The sequence below is a fragment of the Panthera onca genome, chromosome B4 (genome assembly GCF_046562875.1).
Source record: "Panthera onca isolate mPanOnc1 chromosome B4, mPanOnc1 haplotype 2, whole genome shotgun sequence".
Taxonomy (NCBI): domain Eukaryota; kingdom Metazoa; phylum Chordata; class Mammalia; order Carnivora; family Felidae; genus Panthera; species Panthera onca.
The window spans coordinates 132669863-132687797 of NC_138345.1; the positions used below are offsets into that span (position 1 = coordinate 132669863).

Consider the following 17935-nt stretch of genomic DNA (forward strand, 5'->3'; position numbering starts at 1 on the left):
AACGGCTAACCTAAAGAAAGAGATTCCACTATGTTTAGAAGCATGTGGATAGCATTTACTATCCTTTCCTGCCTTTCCACATCTCCAGGCCACACAAATACAAACTAAGTGAACATTCGAGAACTCCTGACCGAGTCGGAGAAGTACTTTCGTGATTTTTAGCAGGATTAGTCTGTGTTGGTATTATTATTCACACTTTTAATTTCCATACGTAACTGACATTTGAAACATCTGTTCATCCTGAACACCTGAAGCTCTTTCAGGATCTTGCTTAATCAAGTTACATGATAAAGCCAGGAGGCAAGCCTCTGAAAATACTTTTAATTCTATTTTACTCCTGCTACATCCCTCACAAAGTTTCATCCCTTTCAAAGGAAAATGCTTCGAGTCACATTTCTTTAATGCTTTTGCTTCCTCAAACTGTCCATTCCTTATACAAAACTTATCAGCGGGGTTTGTACCACAGAAGATCAAACACAATGATATTCCGTTACATTTTAGTAAATTTAGTAGAAAAGATCATTGCATCTTCCTGCTGATTTCTATCATAACATCACAAAGAAATCCCTTTTTTTAATGTTTCTTTTATTTAAAAAAATTTTTTTTACATTTATTTATTTTTGAGAGACAGAGAGAGACAGAGCACAAGCGGGGGAGGGGCAGAGATAGAAGGAGGCACAGAATCCGAGGCAGGCTCCAGGCTCTGAGCTGTCAGCACAGAGCCCAATGCAGGGCTCAAACTCAAGGAGTGTGAGATCATAACCCGAGCCGAAGTCGGACGCTTAACCGACTGAGCCACCCAGGTGCCCCTGTTTATTTTCTTTTTTTTTTTTTTTTTAACGTTTATTTATTTTTGGGACAGAGAGAGACAGAGCATGAACGGGGGAGGGGCAGAGAGAGAGGGAGACACAGAATCAGAAGCAGGCTCCAGGCTCCGAGCCATCAGCCCAGAGCCCGATGTGGGGCTCGAACTCACGAACCGCGAGATCATGACCTGAGCCGAAGTCGGACGCTCAACCGACTGAGCCACCCAGGCGCCCCGCCCCTGTTTATTTTCTATTTTTGCGAGAGAGCAAGGGAATTGGGGAGGGGCAGAGAGAGGGGGACAGAGGATCTGAAGCGGGCTCTGTGCTGATGGTACACAGCATGTGGGGCTCAGGCTTGCAAACCATGAGGTCATGACCTGAGCCAAAGTCGGACACTTAACCAACGGAGCCACCCAAATGCCCCTGAAAGAAATCTTTTTTAAAAAGTTTGGTTCATATTTAAAATTTTAGACCAAGGAAAGGGTTATATAATACAAGGTACTGTCTCATAATAGTTTTAGAGCACTTTCAGAATTCCGAGGCACATTGAAGAAAATGTCAGTTTCTCAACCGGTAGGAGCAAACAGCACAAAATGCACAGACACCCAGACCCTGAGTCTCCCGTTTCAGTGATGATCAAAATCTTAAAGTGAATCATGATGCCAAATAAGTAAGTCACTACCTGAATACCCTTCAAGCCCCAAAATCCCATTTTATGTGAATCCCAGATCATTGCATTCAGAAAATGGTCACACATTTTTCCACTGAGTATTATTCTTCGTCTTTGTTTCGTACAGCATGACGCCTAATGCGGTAATGGTGGCACTTATATTGTATTAATACCTCAGAACCAAACCCCAACGTTTTCTATTTTCTCATTGCTCTTAAATGATACCTACTACACTCGGGGCCAACGTTCGTTATACGTACTTGTGTTACGTTGCCTTGCAACCTTAAGCAGCTTACGTTTCCTCTCCGAGGCAGGGATTTCTGGTGTGTGGGCAGAGGCACATACTGCTGGGGTGTTAGCCGTACCAGGTAATCTTTTAGGAAATGTCATGGAGTGGGAGGTTCGCTGCCTCGTCCGACACGCTGCTTCCCTCTCTCTGTGCAGCAGCTCTTCATCCACCAGCAGTGTCATGACTTGCTTAGACTTTTCCCGGATATGATAGCCTGAAAAACACGTTGGCTTTGCGTCGGTAAGAAAATACGCCTTAGGGCGGCGAGGACTTTTTATTCTACAGAAAATTCGGGGGGAAAATGTAAGCAACGTTAAGCAAAGTGAAAAAAAATCTGGAGCAAACGTACAAGGAAACCTAAGTCCCGTGGGAATTGTCAGTAAGTGCCCTTTTCTGATACTTTAGGAAGTGAGCGAGTATATGATTAAATCGTATCACCATACTGACATGAAATTCTGCACTTGATTTTTTTGATATTTATTCATTTTTGAGAGAGAGAGAGAGAAAGAGAAAGAGAGAGAGAGTGAGCTCGTGGGAGCGGGGGAGGGGCACAGAGAGAGGGAGACACAGAATCCGAAGCAGGCTCCAGGCTCTGAGCTGTCAGCACAGAGCCCACGTGGCACTTGAACTCACGAGCCGTGAGATCATGACCTGAGCCGAAGTCAGACGCCCAACTGACTGAGTCACCCAGGCACCCCGCTCCCCGACATTTTGCACTTTAAATATGCTCTTTCTTTTTAAAAGCAATACATACTCTATAATCAAATTATATAGGTGTAAAAGAGGAGGAATGAATTAGACCTAGATTTACTGACCTGGATGTGTGACCATGACATATAGCTAAAGATTTAAAGTTATATGCATGGTATGATTCAAATCTGGAAAGCACAGGGGAAAATCAAGCATTATGTATGTATCCAGTAGAGAGAAGTAGAGAAATAGATGGATGGCTGGATGGATGATGGATGGGCAGGCAGACAGCCAGCTGTGTACCCACAACATTGTTAACATCCGTTACGTTAAAGGGGTACAATCGGGGCGGGAGAAGAGTAGGGAGGGCAATTAGATTTTCTTTGACATAACATCCTATCAAAACAACTCGATGCCATTAATAGAGTACCAGACGAATAGTCTAAGATCAGAATCCTAACCAAGACGCTGTCCTTAACCATCTGTGTGACTCTCAGGTCGTCTGTCTGGGCTTCAGGTTTCTATGTGAAAACCAGGAGAAGCAGATGTATTCAGTGTAACTCACAGATACAAAAGTATACCTGCTCAAATATATAGTATCATTACTACAATTCTCAACTCCCTCCCAGGAGAAATGATCAAGGAAAATCACTTACCTTTCCACATCTTGAGACAAACTCGTATTATCTCCTGTCTTCCCAAGCCTTCTTCCAGAAGTAAACTGAAAAGTCCCTAAAGAGCCACTACTATGTTCATTTTGGGCTCCAAGTGTGATGAATTAAAGTGGTAATGTATCCAATTATAATTTACTAGTAGTAGGAATAATGAGAAATGGTCATCTGTATGGTGTATGCAGACGAAAGAGGTCAACACGTTCTGGGCCAGTCGTTTCATTAAGGACTGCTAAGGACAGTGTCGGAAACCTTTGCTCAAGTTGCCATCTTTTCCAAGATTGTTTTATCTACCTTTTTTTTTTAATTTTTTTTTAATGTTTATTTATTTTTGAGACAGAGAGAGACAGAGCATGAATGGGGGAGGGTCAGAGAGAGAGGGAGACACAGAATCCGAAGCAGGCTCCAGGCTCTGAGCTGTCAGCCCAGAGCCCGACGCAGGGCTCAAACCCACAGACGGCGAGATCATGACCTGAGCTGAAGTCGGACGCTTAACCGACCGAGCCACCCAGGCGCCCCTATTTTATCTACTCTTAATCTCACTTCTTAGTCACTTCTTCCTTCCAAACTTCTTTTGTAACTGCTGCGAACCATATCGTTCTCAATACCCTTAATTTCCTATGATTAATGTGTAGCCCATAAACAACAAAAAAAAATCTCACGGTGTTTTATGCTACCACTCAGTGTCGCACGACAGAAGCCTGCTGTGACTGTCACCCTCTGGGGACAGGCGACATGCCAGACACTACTTTCCCCTGGAAAACTGCCACAGCTCTGTTTGGAGGAAGGGGTGAAAACCTTCACAAACTCATCTCCTTCCGCCTCCCCTCTCTCCCTCTACCCTAGCGACCCCGACTGCCTTATTCTTCAATTACACCAGGCTCTTTATCTCCTTCAAGCCCTGGGCTAGCTGTCGCTTCTGCCAGGGACTCTGCATGGATAGGTCCCCAATTCGTTCAAGTCTCTACTCAAATGTCACCTCCTCATAGAAGCCTTCCTTCTTCCCACCCTCTCTAAAATAGTCCCATCCCCATCACTCTCTATTCCCTTACCTGTTTTATCACCACCTGCTATTGGTATACACAGGTTTGCACACACGAACACACACACACACACACACACACACACACACACGTTTACTTGTTTACTGTTCGTTTCCTTACCTAGAATACAAGCTCCATGAGGGCAGAGAACCTCATTCACACGGTATCTCCAGTGGCTGGAAGAATGATTGGCACATAACAGCTACTCAATAAATAACTACTGAGTAAATGAATCGATAAAGGAGCAAATTCCGAAAAGTCTCAATATTCTCCTTTCTACAGTGCAAATGGAACCAGAAGGATGATAGACACTGAGCGCCGACTTACAGTGTAGCTGCCTGAGAAAGTTGCTTGGCCTGAAATAGTTTTTTGCGACACCCCTAACTAGAAAAGGGCAGAACTAGAAGTTACGGGACAGACGGCGATTATTTGACTTGGAGGCTGCGTGAATTGGCGGGACTTAAAAGCAGCTGCAAAAGTTCAAAGGTCGGAGCAGATCTGTGAAGCAGAAAGCCAGTCACGATGACGAAGCACTTCTCCCCGAAATATCAGGGCTCCTCCCTGAGGTAGCAGTCTACGGCACTGGGAAGGTCAAGCCACAGTACTCCACCTCTCACTCAAGGCCGCCCACGGCCCTGGCTACCTGCCCACACCCATCCTTGAGATGCTGGAGGGTAGAAACCCGGCTGTTCTCAAGCGATAAAGTTGAAAGTGAAAAAATCCAAGAACCCAATAAACCGGCTTCAAGGGTGAATTAACTAATAACAATGGTAATAACAGGATGGCATCTACTCACTGCTAAGCAATGTGTTTCTGAAAGGAAAGGGAGAACATAGTACTAAAACAGAATTGTACTGGAATAGAACAAACGTAGGCAGCACCTGCTCTGGGTCTGAAAGAGAGAAAGACAAAGAAGGGGGGAGAAGTTGGGAGGGTGAGGGACAGAGACAGACAAAGGGAGGGAGAAAACATGGAGTCTCTGAAAAGAGAAATATGAAACAGATTGATACCGAAGGATACGTCAAGATGTAAAGCTTGTTAGAAGAGGTGAAGGGTAAAGCAAAAATGAAGCTACGTTCCGTTTTAATAGGCATCTTTGGGTGATAAGCGACAGAAACTCAAGTTGAACCGGCCATGGGAAAAGCAGGGGTTGTGACTGGGCCTCAGGCACAGGAGAGGCAGAGACTGGAAAAGTACCAGCACACTTTTCCATCTCCCATCCTTTCTTCTCTGTGTGTAATGCCTTCATTTTCTCCTCTTGCAGACTGGCTTCCTCCACCTGAATGTGGACATAGGCACAGATAGCTCTGGATTCACGCCTCACACCGTGCCACCTGAGAGGCCTCCCTCTTCCTTCATTCAAATTGGAAAAATCCAGGAGAATGACGCTGCTCGGCCCAGCCTGAAAGTCACATGCCCGTTACCTTGGCCAGAGGGTGGGATACTACCACTGGCAACCCCCCATCAGAAAGGCATGGTGGAACGAGGGGAGAGTCAACAGGACAGAAGAATGAACGAACAGAAAGCCAACTTGCGGAGGCTTCCCAAACTCGAGGCTGAGGCCAAGGACATACAAATCACTAGAGCGACTAAGGGACAGACCAACATCCAAGGATATTCGCTTATTCACTTATGCAGTATTTAATCATTTCTTGAACATTTCAGTTTCAGGAATTGTCTAGAAGCACAAGTGAGGACAAAAGAGACGAGATCCCCACACGAGATAATTTCCGATAAAAATAAAAGCTCTAAAGGAAATAAAGAACAGTGAGGTGCTGAACATCAAGCCATGGTGAAAGGAAGGAAAGTCGTACTGGGGACATAGCGTATCATCTGAGCCTTGAACAGCAAGGGAAAGCCAGCTGTGCGGACATTCAGGCAGAGGGAACCGCTCTGATTTCCCTTCTTCAGGAAGCCTTCTCCTGAGAGAGAGCAAGTCCCTCCAGGCTCACCCTACACACACGTGGTTGAGCCGGGTTTCCACGCAACTCTCACGGCATCTACACTTGTCTCTTAACAACACTTGCACGGTTTGCAATTGCCTATCTATTTGCTGAATGTCTTTTTCCCCCACTAAAGCATAACGTCCATGAAGGCCAGAGCTATACCTGTTTGTTAAGATACTTCAGAAGTGTCTGCGAAATAAGTGAGTGAACGTGCTGAGGAAACATCTTCCAGACGCAGGGGAGGAGTCTCTGTAAATTCACAAAGGAACATCACGTAAAGGGATTTGGAAATGTGGTAAATTCAAAGATGCCGGGCAAAGAGATGCACCAGGCTTCTAGAAGAACATGTACTAGGCTTGGAACAGTGGTCATAAAACATCTTAACGCCCCTCCCTCCATACCTGACCCACTAACCAATCAAAATTTACTTTTCCTCCTCCATTCCTTTCTCAGTCAAGTTGATCTCCATTCTAAGCCTGAAATATGAACATTCACCTCCCCAGATGCAGTAACCCGTGTCCACTGATGGTACCCACTAAATCTTTCCCCCCTTGCTGTGTCCCTCAGTTCAGGCTCTGCTCATTTCCTGCCCGCGGTGTTTCGAATTATAGACTTATCTGGAGTCTCCCTCACCATCTGTGCTCCACAGTGTCTCCAGGGGCGAGGGGGTGTGGGGTCGGGAGAAGCACCCCCAACAGTGTATCTGATCAAGGCATTTTCCAGTTAAAAAACCCCTCGGTCAAGTTGGCACAGTAAAGTCAAGCTTCAAAGTACCCCTCTGCTCTGCAACAAATACACAGCACTAACAGACACTGCCAGGCTCCAAAACAAGATAGAAACCTCCACAAACCAGAAACGGAAGAGAAATGGAAGGGTGGTCAGCACGGCTGAGGCCTCAAGGCTGTGGGGCTCTTGATCTGGCAGCCAGGAGTTCAGCTCCTCACGTGTTAGGGGACCAGAGCCGGCCTTACTCCCTCTTTGATGTTAGGAGGTATCCGTGTTTGTGAGAGAAGGCTGGGAAGAAAAGAAATAGTAGGGACAAAACCAGCTGCTAATTGTTTCCTGGGCTGTCACTTATTTGTAGCTGTGGGTCTAGAAGCTAGAAGACACGTGGGCAGCCTCAAGACTGGGAACTAAACCGAGTCACCGCCACCTGCATCTAAGACATCCCGGTTCTGTCACAGGGCACGAGCCCTGAGCTACCTTTACAAGGGCTGCGCTGGGGGCTCTGAGGGAGCTGGGTGGAAAGAACTGGAAAAAGCAACGTAAAGGGGTAAACATGAATGGTGGGGGAAGAGCCTCTTGGTCAAAATAAGGCAGGAAACTAAAATTCCAAAATAGATTTTTTTTTTTTTAAATGAAAGATGGCTGATAAAAGCAGCAGTCAAAACGTAAATTCACAGGGTGTCTGGGTGGCTCAGTTGGTTAAGCGTCTGACATTTGATTTCAGTTCAGCCCTGTGTTGGGTGGCGCTCGGCACCTGCTTGGGATTCTCTCTCTCTCCCCCTCTCTGTCCCTCCCCTGCTCATACTCGTGCCTTCTCTCTCTCCCCCTTCCCTCCTCTCTCTCTCTCTCTAACATAAACTTAAAATAAACTTAAAAACAAACACATGCATTCACTCCAAATGAAATCAACGTTCTACAGAATTCTATAAGATCTTCTATAAATCAATATTCTATATTGTCAGAGGATTTTAAAATCCTAAACCAAGATTTTTAAAATAAATACGATTAAGAGAGATTATTACAGGAGTCATATCCGCAACAAGGACTATGCGAAAACCACAAAGGACAGATTGCAAGGTCCTGGTATTTACCTAGAAGAAGTTCCAAAAGAAGAAAATTAAGGTCATCACAAAAAAGCAATATTCAGAGCAAAAGGAGCTAGGAATTTTACAGAAAAGATGTGAATCCTCACATCAAAAATGATCTCCAAAGACCAAGAGGGATAAAAAAAAATAAAAAAAAAAAAAGAACAAACCTATATGGAGAGACACTGGAGAAAAACAGAAGACCGTCTAGGATAATGAGAAACTCTCCAAAGCTACCAGTCCCTTCTTCAGACCTACAATAGCCCGCTGGCCATTCGGTCAGCACTCATTCGGCACCTGCATCAAACCAAGTGAAGAAACAGAGATACCAATAAGGTCATCTCAGTCCTCCAAACCCCACAGTCCAGTGAAGGCGGACACCCAGATGGCTCTTCCAGCAGTGTGTTCAGCAGACGTGTGGACAAGGTACAGTGCATTGGCAGAAACTGCGGCAACAGGGCACGGAAAAGCCCTTCCTGATGGTTGTACTGAGCATTATTTGGACATGAATATACACTGCGGGAAACAAAATTAACTAAAGTCGAAATATGCCAAGGACTAACAGCATTAGCTAATATTAACTGACGATTTACTATGTGCCTGACTTTCAGACATTATCTCACATCCGCACGAAGCCCATTTTACAGGTGAGACAAGTAAGTTTACGGGGAGTAAAAAAACTCTCCAAAAGTCATAGACTTAATAATAAGCTGGAAGGTAGAGACTGGCTCCATAAAAATAACAAAATGCAGACTTTTATTTCTTTGACTGAATTCAGTGCACAAATGTAAGCTTTTTTATTTGATGACAAGATTGAGAAGAGAAGGATTGTATTGACATAGCACCGAAGTGCTAATCTGGTTACTCTCCCTTGTTTGTCTGCCCTGCTCTGCTGTCCATGTGCATACAGGAAGCAAGGAGGAACGTGGGAAGACTGGCCGGACAGGTATATTTAAGTTTAAATAGATTCAAGGTTTGCTTCTTGCTGTCATGATTACTAACACCTACATTTGTTGAAAAGGAGCGAAGGGTGACCCAAAATACTCAACTGTTTTAGGTATAAAGATTTTGTTTAAACTCACAGTAATATAACTTAAAAAAATATTTTTTTTAATATTTATTTTTGAGAGAGAGACAGAGCATAAGCCAGGGAGGCACAGAGAGAGAGGGAGACACAGAATCCAAAGCAGGCTCCAGGCTCTGAGCTGTCAGCACAGATCCCGATGCGGGGCTCGAACCTGCAAACTGGGAGATCATGACCTGAGCTAAAGTCGGACACCTAACCGACTGAGCCACCCAGGCGCCCCATCATAGTAATATAACTTTTATTTAACAGTAGCAGAACAGGCTTATGATGACCTAAAGCCTGCATGTTTGTTAAAAGAAATTCATGACTTCATCAAAACTACAAAAATGTTGGTTATAGGAAATCACATTTGGTCAGTGGCCTTGTGTTAATGAACCCACCTCTCTGTAAATGAGCACAACTCCGTTGCATTAGCTAATCAACCCACCACCATCTATCAGGTGGGTTCGGTGGTTAGAGAATTTGGACTCCTGTTGTGTGACCGTTGTAGGGAGAAAATCAAGTCTGATGAATTTGTAAGGTACATCACGCACCCCCCGTGCCGCGTGCTTAGCCACTGCACCACACTGCCTGGGATTTGCCCGTCTCATGCCCCCACGTCCCCTCCCTCCTGTACAAGAATACCCTCAGATTTGACTCCGCTTTTGGAGCCTTGACACAGCTGACCAATATCTAAATCAATTCTCCCACGTTTTCAGATATTTTCTTTCTCTTGAACTCACTCTTTCCAGAGATCTTGCCTCTATTTAATTTATCACAGTCACTTTGAAAGGGAAATCCCAATCATTCCTTTTTTCTCCTACTTGCCCATGTTCCGTCTTTCTCTAAACCCCTTCCTGGCCCAAATACGCGTTTCTCCTTTCTCCTTTCTTCTCTGAGAAACTGAACTCAAAAAACAACCTCCTCAAAAACAACTGATTTTAATAACTTGTAAACTAATATAAATATAAATAAATGTATTACAGGGGCGCCTGGGTGGCTCAGTCAGTTAAGCATCTGACTTCGGCTCAGGTCATGATCTCACAGTCCATGAGCCTGAGCCCCGCGTCGGGCTCGGTGCTGACAGCTCGGAGCCTGGAGCCTGCTTCGGATTCTGCATCTCCCTCTCTCTCTGCCCATGCTCCGTCTCTTTCTGTCTCAAAAATAAATAAAAACATTAAAAAAAAAGTTTAAAATAAATGTATTACATCTTCCAGAGAGTTTGCTTTTTACATTTTAGTTTGTATCTCTTAACTCTGGCATACAAGGCTTATTAGTTCCTAATGTCACTCCAAGACATTTAATTTTCGTGAGCAAATGGGTAGCTGATTGGGAAGGGCCAGTCCTTGAGGCCTGAACAAAATCAGCGCTGGATATAAATGTGAAGGGTCTAATTTCCCAAGTTGGATGACTGATGATGACAGTAGAAAACAAAAAAGGCAGTAACGTCACCAACGCATGCTACTTCTAGTAAAACTGCTTAACACAACTTTTTAACAACACTGAAAAGCTGTCTTTTTAAAATGTACCTTTCAAAAGAAATCTAGCTCGAATTTAAATATATGAGTGTGTGTGTATATACAATGGCCCATTTAAATGAAATCAACTGCAATTTCAGGACTTAACTAATTGAGAATAACGTAGTACATAAACTTTAATGCACACGTTTCTGAGAACCTATATTGGTTTTATAAAAGGAATACCATAATTTCTGTAAATAAATAATTTGATGGTGTGAAACATTCAACTGGGTATTTTTCAGACCCTTTGAATTAAGTTCACTCTAGTAGTTCAGTGAAACTCTGTTAGGATATTTTTTAAAACTCAATTAGGAGGGGCTGCCTAGCATAATAATAGAATAGGACCAAAGAGTATTAGACTATTAATCATGTTCAGTCATTAATGAAATGTGCAACCTTACCTAAAGAACAATCTGAGCGTTAGCGCCTCATCTGTGTCAGAGAGATAATACACATCCTTCATTCCTCATAAGGTGTTGTCAGATCACATGATATATCATACATGAAAATGCTCTACCGGCGCCTGGGTGGCTCAGTCGGTTAAGCGTCCAACTTCAGCTCAGGTCATAATCTAATGGTTCATGGGTTCAAGCCCCGCGTCGGGCTCTGTGCTGACAGCTCGGAGCCTGGAGCCTGCTTGGGATTCTGTGTCTCCCTCTCTCTCTCCCTCTGCCTCTCCTCTGCTTGTGCTTTCTCTCTCTCTCTCTCTCTCTCTCAAAAATAAACATTAAAAAAAATGAAGATGACTTTGGTTAAATATACACCTGCCCTATGACCCAGAAATGCCACTCTTAAGTGTATGCCCAAGAGAGCTGAATATGTATGTCCACAAAAAGCCTTACATAAGGATGTTCGTAACAACTTTACTCATAATAGCCAAGGACTATATACACACCAAATGCTCATCAACAGAAGATAGGTAAACAAACTGTGGTATATAAGTTATATCTCAATAAAGCACTGTTAGCATTAAAAATCTATTTTTAAAAGGAATTTATAGTGAATAAATGGGAATTTTGTTGTTAAAGGAATCGACTTTGACATTTATATTTTTTATATTCCTAAAAGAAAGTGAGTTGCTATAAACCCGCTAAAAGTATAAAAGTACTAGGATATTAATCATCCATTCATCTAATATCTATTGAGTGATCCCACCCCCAGGCATGTAATAAGGGCTAGGGACACTGCTCTTGCCCTTTAGAAATTCACAGTTTTGCAAGAGATACAGGCATGTATATAAATGTGCTCTGACAGAGGCATGACAGAGGTATAGAGGCGCTGTGCACACAACAGAGACAATGTTCTACTCTACCTGAGAATATCAAGGAGATTCAGGACTATCAGCTGGAGACCCTGAATCTCCTGCAGGAACATGGCCCCCTTCCCAATGAGTTTGAGCCTACCTTGCAATGGGCCCTAAATCTAAGAGAAAAGAAACTGGCCCGATCACGCCAACTGTGTCTAGCTAGTTGCCCGAGACCATAAAATTAGATTTGCGTGAAGGATTTTTTTTAAGCCACGATTGCCACCAGACCATAAGGTATACATTTCTTGTACCATCTTTGACCTAAAACAACTTAAACAGATGCAAAAAAGGATAAACTTTTCAGTTCCTGTCCCAGATTAATGAGCAGAACTAGTTTAGGTCTCAGGTCCTTCCTGTGTGTCCCACCTTGCCACGTGTAACTAGTTAAATGCGAGATCAAGTCTGGAGACACGACACAGGTTGACAGGGTGGAGTAGAAGGTCACTCATTCAGTCCGTCAGTCATTCAACAATGTATTGTAGTGGGTAAGAACGTGGATTCTGGAGCCAAAACATCGAGCTTATAATCTTGGCTCTGCCACTAACTAGCTGTGTGAACTGGCTACTCAACCTCTTTCTCCCTTACTTTCCTCCTCAGTAAAATGGGGCCAATACCGCAACTGTCTCAAAGGGTTATTATGAAGATTAAATGAGTTAACATATATGAAGTGGTTAGAAGAGTCTTTGTCACATAGTTAAATGTCATAAACTTGTTTGCTAATATAGGGGGTCCAAAAAGTTAGGGAATACAGAAAAAAAACTTATTTTTACATAGTATGCTAATTACATTTTACGTTAATACATTCACTGTTTTTCTATACATTCTAGACACTGTTTCAGGTAAAGTACCTCTAAATTTAAAGCAATGTGTCCAGGGGCGCCTGGGTGGCTCAGTCGGTTAAGCGTCCAACTTCAGCTCAGGTCACGATCTCACGGTCCGTGAGTTCGAGCCCCGCGTCGGGCTCTGGGCTGATGGCCCAGAGCGTGGAGCCTGCTTCCGATTCTATGTCTCCCTCTCTCTCTGCCCCTCCCCCGTTCATACTCTGTCTTTCTCTCTGTCTCAAAAATAAACACTAAAAAAAAAAAATTAAAAAAAAAATAAAGCAATGTGTCCAATTGTCAACCTAAAAAAAAAAAAAAAGAACTACAATAAATACAATACAGAGTGTCCCCCAAAGTCTGGAAACACAGTAAAAATCATGTATTTATTATAAATTTTTTCAGATTAACAATTAGACTCATTGCTTTAAATTTACTTCATCTGAAAAACTGTCTGGAGGTTGAAGAGAAACACTGGGAAAGTCATTTGAAATGTTAACAAACTACTTGAAAACAAGTTTCTCCTGTTCCCCAAGTTCTCTGAGTTGTTTTCTCAATTTTTCCCCCCTGTAGCCAACGGGAATACTTTCCAAGACCCCCAGTGGATGCCTGAAACTGCAGATACTAGCAAACCCTACCTGTGTTTTCTTCTACACACACATACCTATGATGAAGCTTAATTTATAAATTAGGCACAGTAAGAGATTAACAACAACAACTAATAATAAAATAGACCAATTATAAGAATATACCGTATTCTTGTACCATATTCTTATACCATAACGGAAGTTATTACATGAATGTGGTCTCTCTCTCTCAAAATACCTTATTGTACTCCACTCACTTTTCTCCATGTGATGATGTGAGATAAAACACCTACGTGATGAGCTGAAGTGAAGCGAATGATGGAGACACTGTGTCATAGCACTAGGCTACTACCTGCCTTCTGAACAACATATCAGAAGGAGGCTCATCTGCTTCCAGATGATAGTTGACTACGGGTAACTGAAACTGTGAAAACTGAAACCACAGATAAAGCGGGGACTCCTGTAGGGACGCCTGGGTGGCTCAGTTGGTTAAGCACCCAACTCTCGATTTCAGCTCAGGTCATGATCTCGCAGTTCGTGAGCTCGAGCCCCGCATCGGGCTCTCTCTGCTGTCGGCGCAGAGCCTGCTTCAGATGCTCTGTCCCCCTCTCTCTGCCCGTCCCGTGTGTGCTGTCTGTCTCTCACAAATAAATAAACATTAAGAAATGGGGGGGGGGGGGACTACTGTAATACTATTATGAAGTACTGGGCATGAGCTGTGTGATAGCTGCTGTTGTAATGTTGGAAATAGAGCATGGGCAGAGCAGACATAAAACATTCCTGCTCTCAGGGCACCTGGGGGGCTCAGTTTGGTTAAGCATCTGACTCTTGATTTCAGCTCAAGTCATGATCTCACAGTTAGTGAGTTTGAGCCCCACATCGGGCTCTGTGCTGACAGCATGGAGCCTGCTTAGGATTCTGTCTCCCTCTCCCTCTCTCTGCCTCTCCTCCCCTTGCTATCTCTCTCTCTCTCTCTCAAAAATAAAATAAATTTTAAAAAATTAAAAAAAATTCCTGCCTTCATAAAACGTATGCTTTAGTAGGAAGAAATAGACAAGAAATAATAAAATAAAACATGCCCTATGTCAGATAAGAAAAGCTATGAAGAAAACTAAAACAGAAGGTGGCTAGGGCCTATCAGTGCAATTGTGGGATGGGGCTGATTTTTCATAAATAGGGTAGATAAGAGGCCTCACTAAAAAGATGACTTTCTCAGTGGAGATCTGAAGTATGTAAGAAAACAATGCAGGTATCTGAGGATGAACACTCAGGCAAAGGGAACGGCAAGTGTAGAAGCCAATCATGGAAACCCCCCCAAAAGTCTTTTTCTATAATTTCTTCTATTTTTATCTTTTTTTTCTTTGCCTCTTCTTGACAGCCTGTATCTCAGGTGGGATCCAGCTACAGATCACTTGGATCGCTACAATTTCTCTTCCATTAATTTCTCAATACAAACTTCACTCTCTGCTTTTTTCTGATACAATAAAATCATTCTTATTGAGTAGTTTTTCAGGGATCACGTTTCCTATCTCAAGTCTTTTGCTTTTTTTATGACTTCCATTCAATAAAAATCTACTGAGGTCTAGTACGTGCCAAGGCCTGCTGGTAAAAAGATGATTATCACATGACATGTACCTTCAGAATCTAGTTAAGGATAAATATATATACACACGCACATATATAAAGTGGATAAAATATACTGTAAAAAACACCTCACTGATATTATGAATAAAACGCCACAGCAATTAATTCTTCCCAGTAAGGAAAAGAAGACATAGTCGGAGATATAGAGGAAAAGCCTCCTGAGCTAGGATCTGATGACTAAGTAGGAACTCAACAAACAGACAGCAAGAAACAACTAGTACAGGGAAGAAGAAACATCTGAAGTATCAGCACAGAGATGTGAAAGCAAATAATACATTAGGAATGCTTGGATGCAATATGTTATCTTAGAAGACTAAGGAAATAAGAGTAGAAATGTCAATTGGGAACATGCTAAGAAGCCTGACTTTATCCCAAGAGCCAGTGACTCCCAAATTATTTTGACCACACACCCTATCAGTCACAAAATTTTATGCATATATCTACATCTATATCTGTATCTATATGTATCTGTATATACACACACACACACACACACACACATATACACATATATGTGTATATGTGTGTGTGTGTGTGTGTGTGTGTGTGTATATATATGTTTATGTATAAATTATGCCAAGAACTACTATTCTAGTATGTTACACTCATTAGGAAACAAATACAAAAAGAGAAATGTGTAAAATATAAAGATGAAATAGGTAATATTTTCCAACAGAATTATTTTTCACTAATTAATATCTATTAACTTAAAGAATACTGTGTGCCAATGTTACCAATCAATAACCACTGTCGCTTCCATAATCAACAAATGAATATACGATGCTTCTGTTGACAATTCAGTTCTCACTTGCATGTTTCTTGCTCTTTTCATGCTACCAAGTCATCAAGAATATTTTCAAAGCCCAAAATAGTATACATGTGCTTACTTCTTTGATCTTAAGCTCAGCTGTTAAGAAATCTGAAAAACCTTTATGATAGTGAATTTAAACATATCCAAATATACCATACCTTATAAAAGGTATAAATGCATAAACAAGCTTGCTTACAATTTCATGCTTATCTACTTTATCTCTCAAAACAGCTCACAAACTCTTCAGAGTAGGGGCTGATCCTCTCTCTTTCCACTTAAAAATAAAAAAATCATCATAGTGCTCAGCACAGTGATAAAATAGCTGCTCTGTAAAGTACAAAAATGATTACATTCCATTCACTGTTATCCAAAATATTAGGCCTTTTTAAAACTTAATTCTTGGGGATGCAAAACTTTAATCAGTATTTTATTTTAATGTTTAATGATTAATTTAATGCCCATAGGAGTTGATGACTTCACAATTTTGAGATTAAAAAGCCTAGCATGATCAAAAACCAAGAAGATGTTCTCCAATATCATCATTAAACGTCACACTGGACCTTAAGTAAACACTTCAAAAATAAAGAGGATACACACCATGACCGAGTGGGATTTATACTAGGAATGCAAGGTTGGTGCCCATATGGAAATCAATCGATGCAAGACACCGTATCAACAAAATAAAGGAGAAAAAACACATAATCATCTCAGTAGCTGCAGAAAAAGCATTTGACAAAAGTCAACAGCCTTTCCTTATAAAAACATTCAACAAACTAACAATAGAACTCCAGCAGGGCACGTGGGTGGCTCAGTCAGTTAAGCATTGGCTCAGGTCATGACCTCACGGGTTCAGTTTGTGAGTTCGAGCCCTGCCTTGGCCTCAGCCTCAGGCTCTCTGCTGTCAGCCCAGAGCTTCTATCCCCCTCTCTCTGGGCTCTCCCCTGCCTGCACGCATGCACTCGCTCTCAAACTAAACATTACAAAACAAGACAAAACAACTCCATCAACCTTATGATAAAAAGCATCTATGAAAACCCACACCTAACATCATACTTAATGGTGAAAGACTGAAAGCTTTCCTCTCAAGATCAGGAATGAAACTGATTCTCACCATTTCTATTCAATGTTGTACAGGAGGTTTTAGCCAGGGCAATTAAGCAAGAAAAAGAAATAAGATGCATCCGCATTGGAAAGGAAAAGTAAAACTATCTCTATGTGCAGATGACATGATATTGCGTGCAGGAAATCCTTAGGAATCTTTAAAAAAAAAAACCAAAAACTATTACAGCTAATAAACAAGTTGAGCAAAGTAGCAGGATACAAGAGCAATATACAAAAATAACTCGAACGGTTGTATTTCTATCCATTAGCAACGAGTAATCTAAAAATGGAATGAAGAAAATAATCCCATTTACAATAGCACCAAAGAGAATAAAATACTTACGACTATATTTACCGAAAGAAATGTAAGACTTGTGCACTGAAAACTACAAAAGATTTATGAAAGAAGGTGTGGGGCGCCTGGTGGCTCAGTCGGTTGGGCAACTGACTTCAGCTCAGATCATGATCTCGCAGTCCGTGAGTTCAAGCCCCGCATCGGGCTCTGTGCTGAGAGTTCAGAGCCTGGAGCCTGCTTCCGATTCTGCGTCTCCCTCTCTCCCTCTCTCCCTCTGCCCCTCTCCCGCTTGCACTCTGTCTCTCTCTGTCTCTCAAAAATGAATACACGTTAAAAAATTTTTGAAAAAAGAAAGAAGACCTTAAATTAAAGGGAAGATATCTGGTGTTTGTGGATTGGAGGAACTGATGTTTGTTAAGATGGCAATATTCTCAAAATTGATCTACAGGTTAAGTGCAATCTTCATAAAAATTCTAGCTGCTTTTTTTTTTTTGTTACAGAAATTAACAAGCTAATGCTAAACTTGATATGGAAATGCAAAGGACCCAGAAAGGCCACAACAACTATTGAAAAAGAACAAAGCTGGAGGACTCGCCTTTATTTCAAAATTTACTACATAGCTACAGTAATCAAAATAGTGTGGCACTGGCATATAGACATATAGATCAGTAGAACCGAATTGAGAGAACAGGAGATGCCTGGGTGGCTTAGTCAGTTAAGCATCTGCCTCTTGGTTTTGGCTCAGGTCATGATCTCCTGGTTCATGAGATCGAGCCCCACATCGGGTTCCACACTGACAGCACAGAGCCTGCTTGGGATTCTCTCTCCCTCTCTCTCTCTCTCTCTCTCTCTGCCTCTCTC

At 42.2% G+C, this 17935-nt stretch overlaps 1 protein-coding gene across 5 annotated transcripts in view; it reads right to left on the minus strand.

The window, feature by feature from the left end:
• ENTHD1 (ENTH domain containing 1) overlaps positions 1 to 17935 on the minus strand; it is a 104414-nt gene that overhangs the window by 78092 nt on the left and 8387 nt on the right. For 4 of the 5 annotated variants that reach the window (XM_060656274.2, XM_060656273.3, XM_060656271.2 and 1 more), the window contains one exon: positions 1737 to 1979. In XM_060656274.2, the coding sequence (XP_060512257.1) occupies positions 1737 to 1979 (243 nt within the window). Of the gene's footprint in view, positions 1 to 1736; positions 1996 to 17935 lie in introns of all 5 variants that reach the window. The other variant, XM_060656275.3, reaches the window with a different exon arrangement.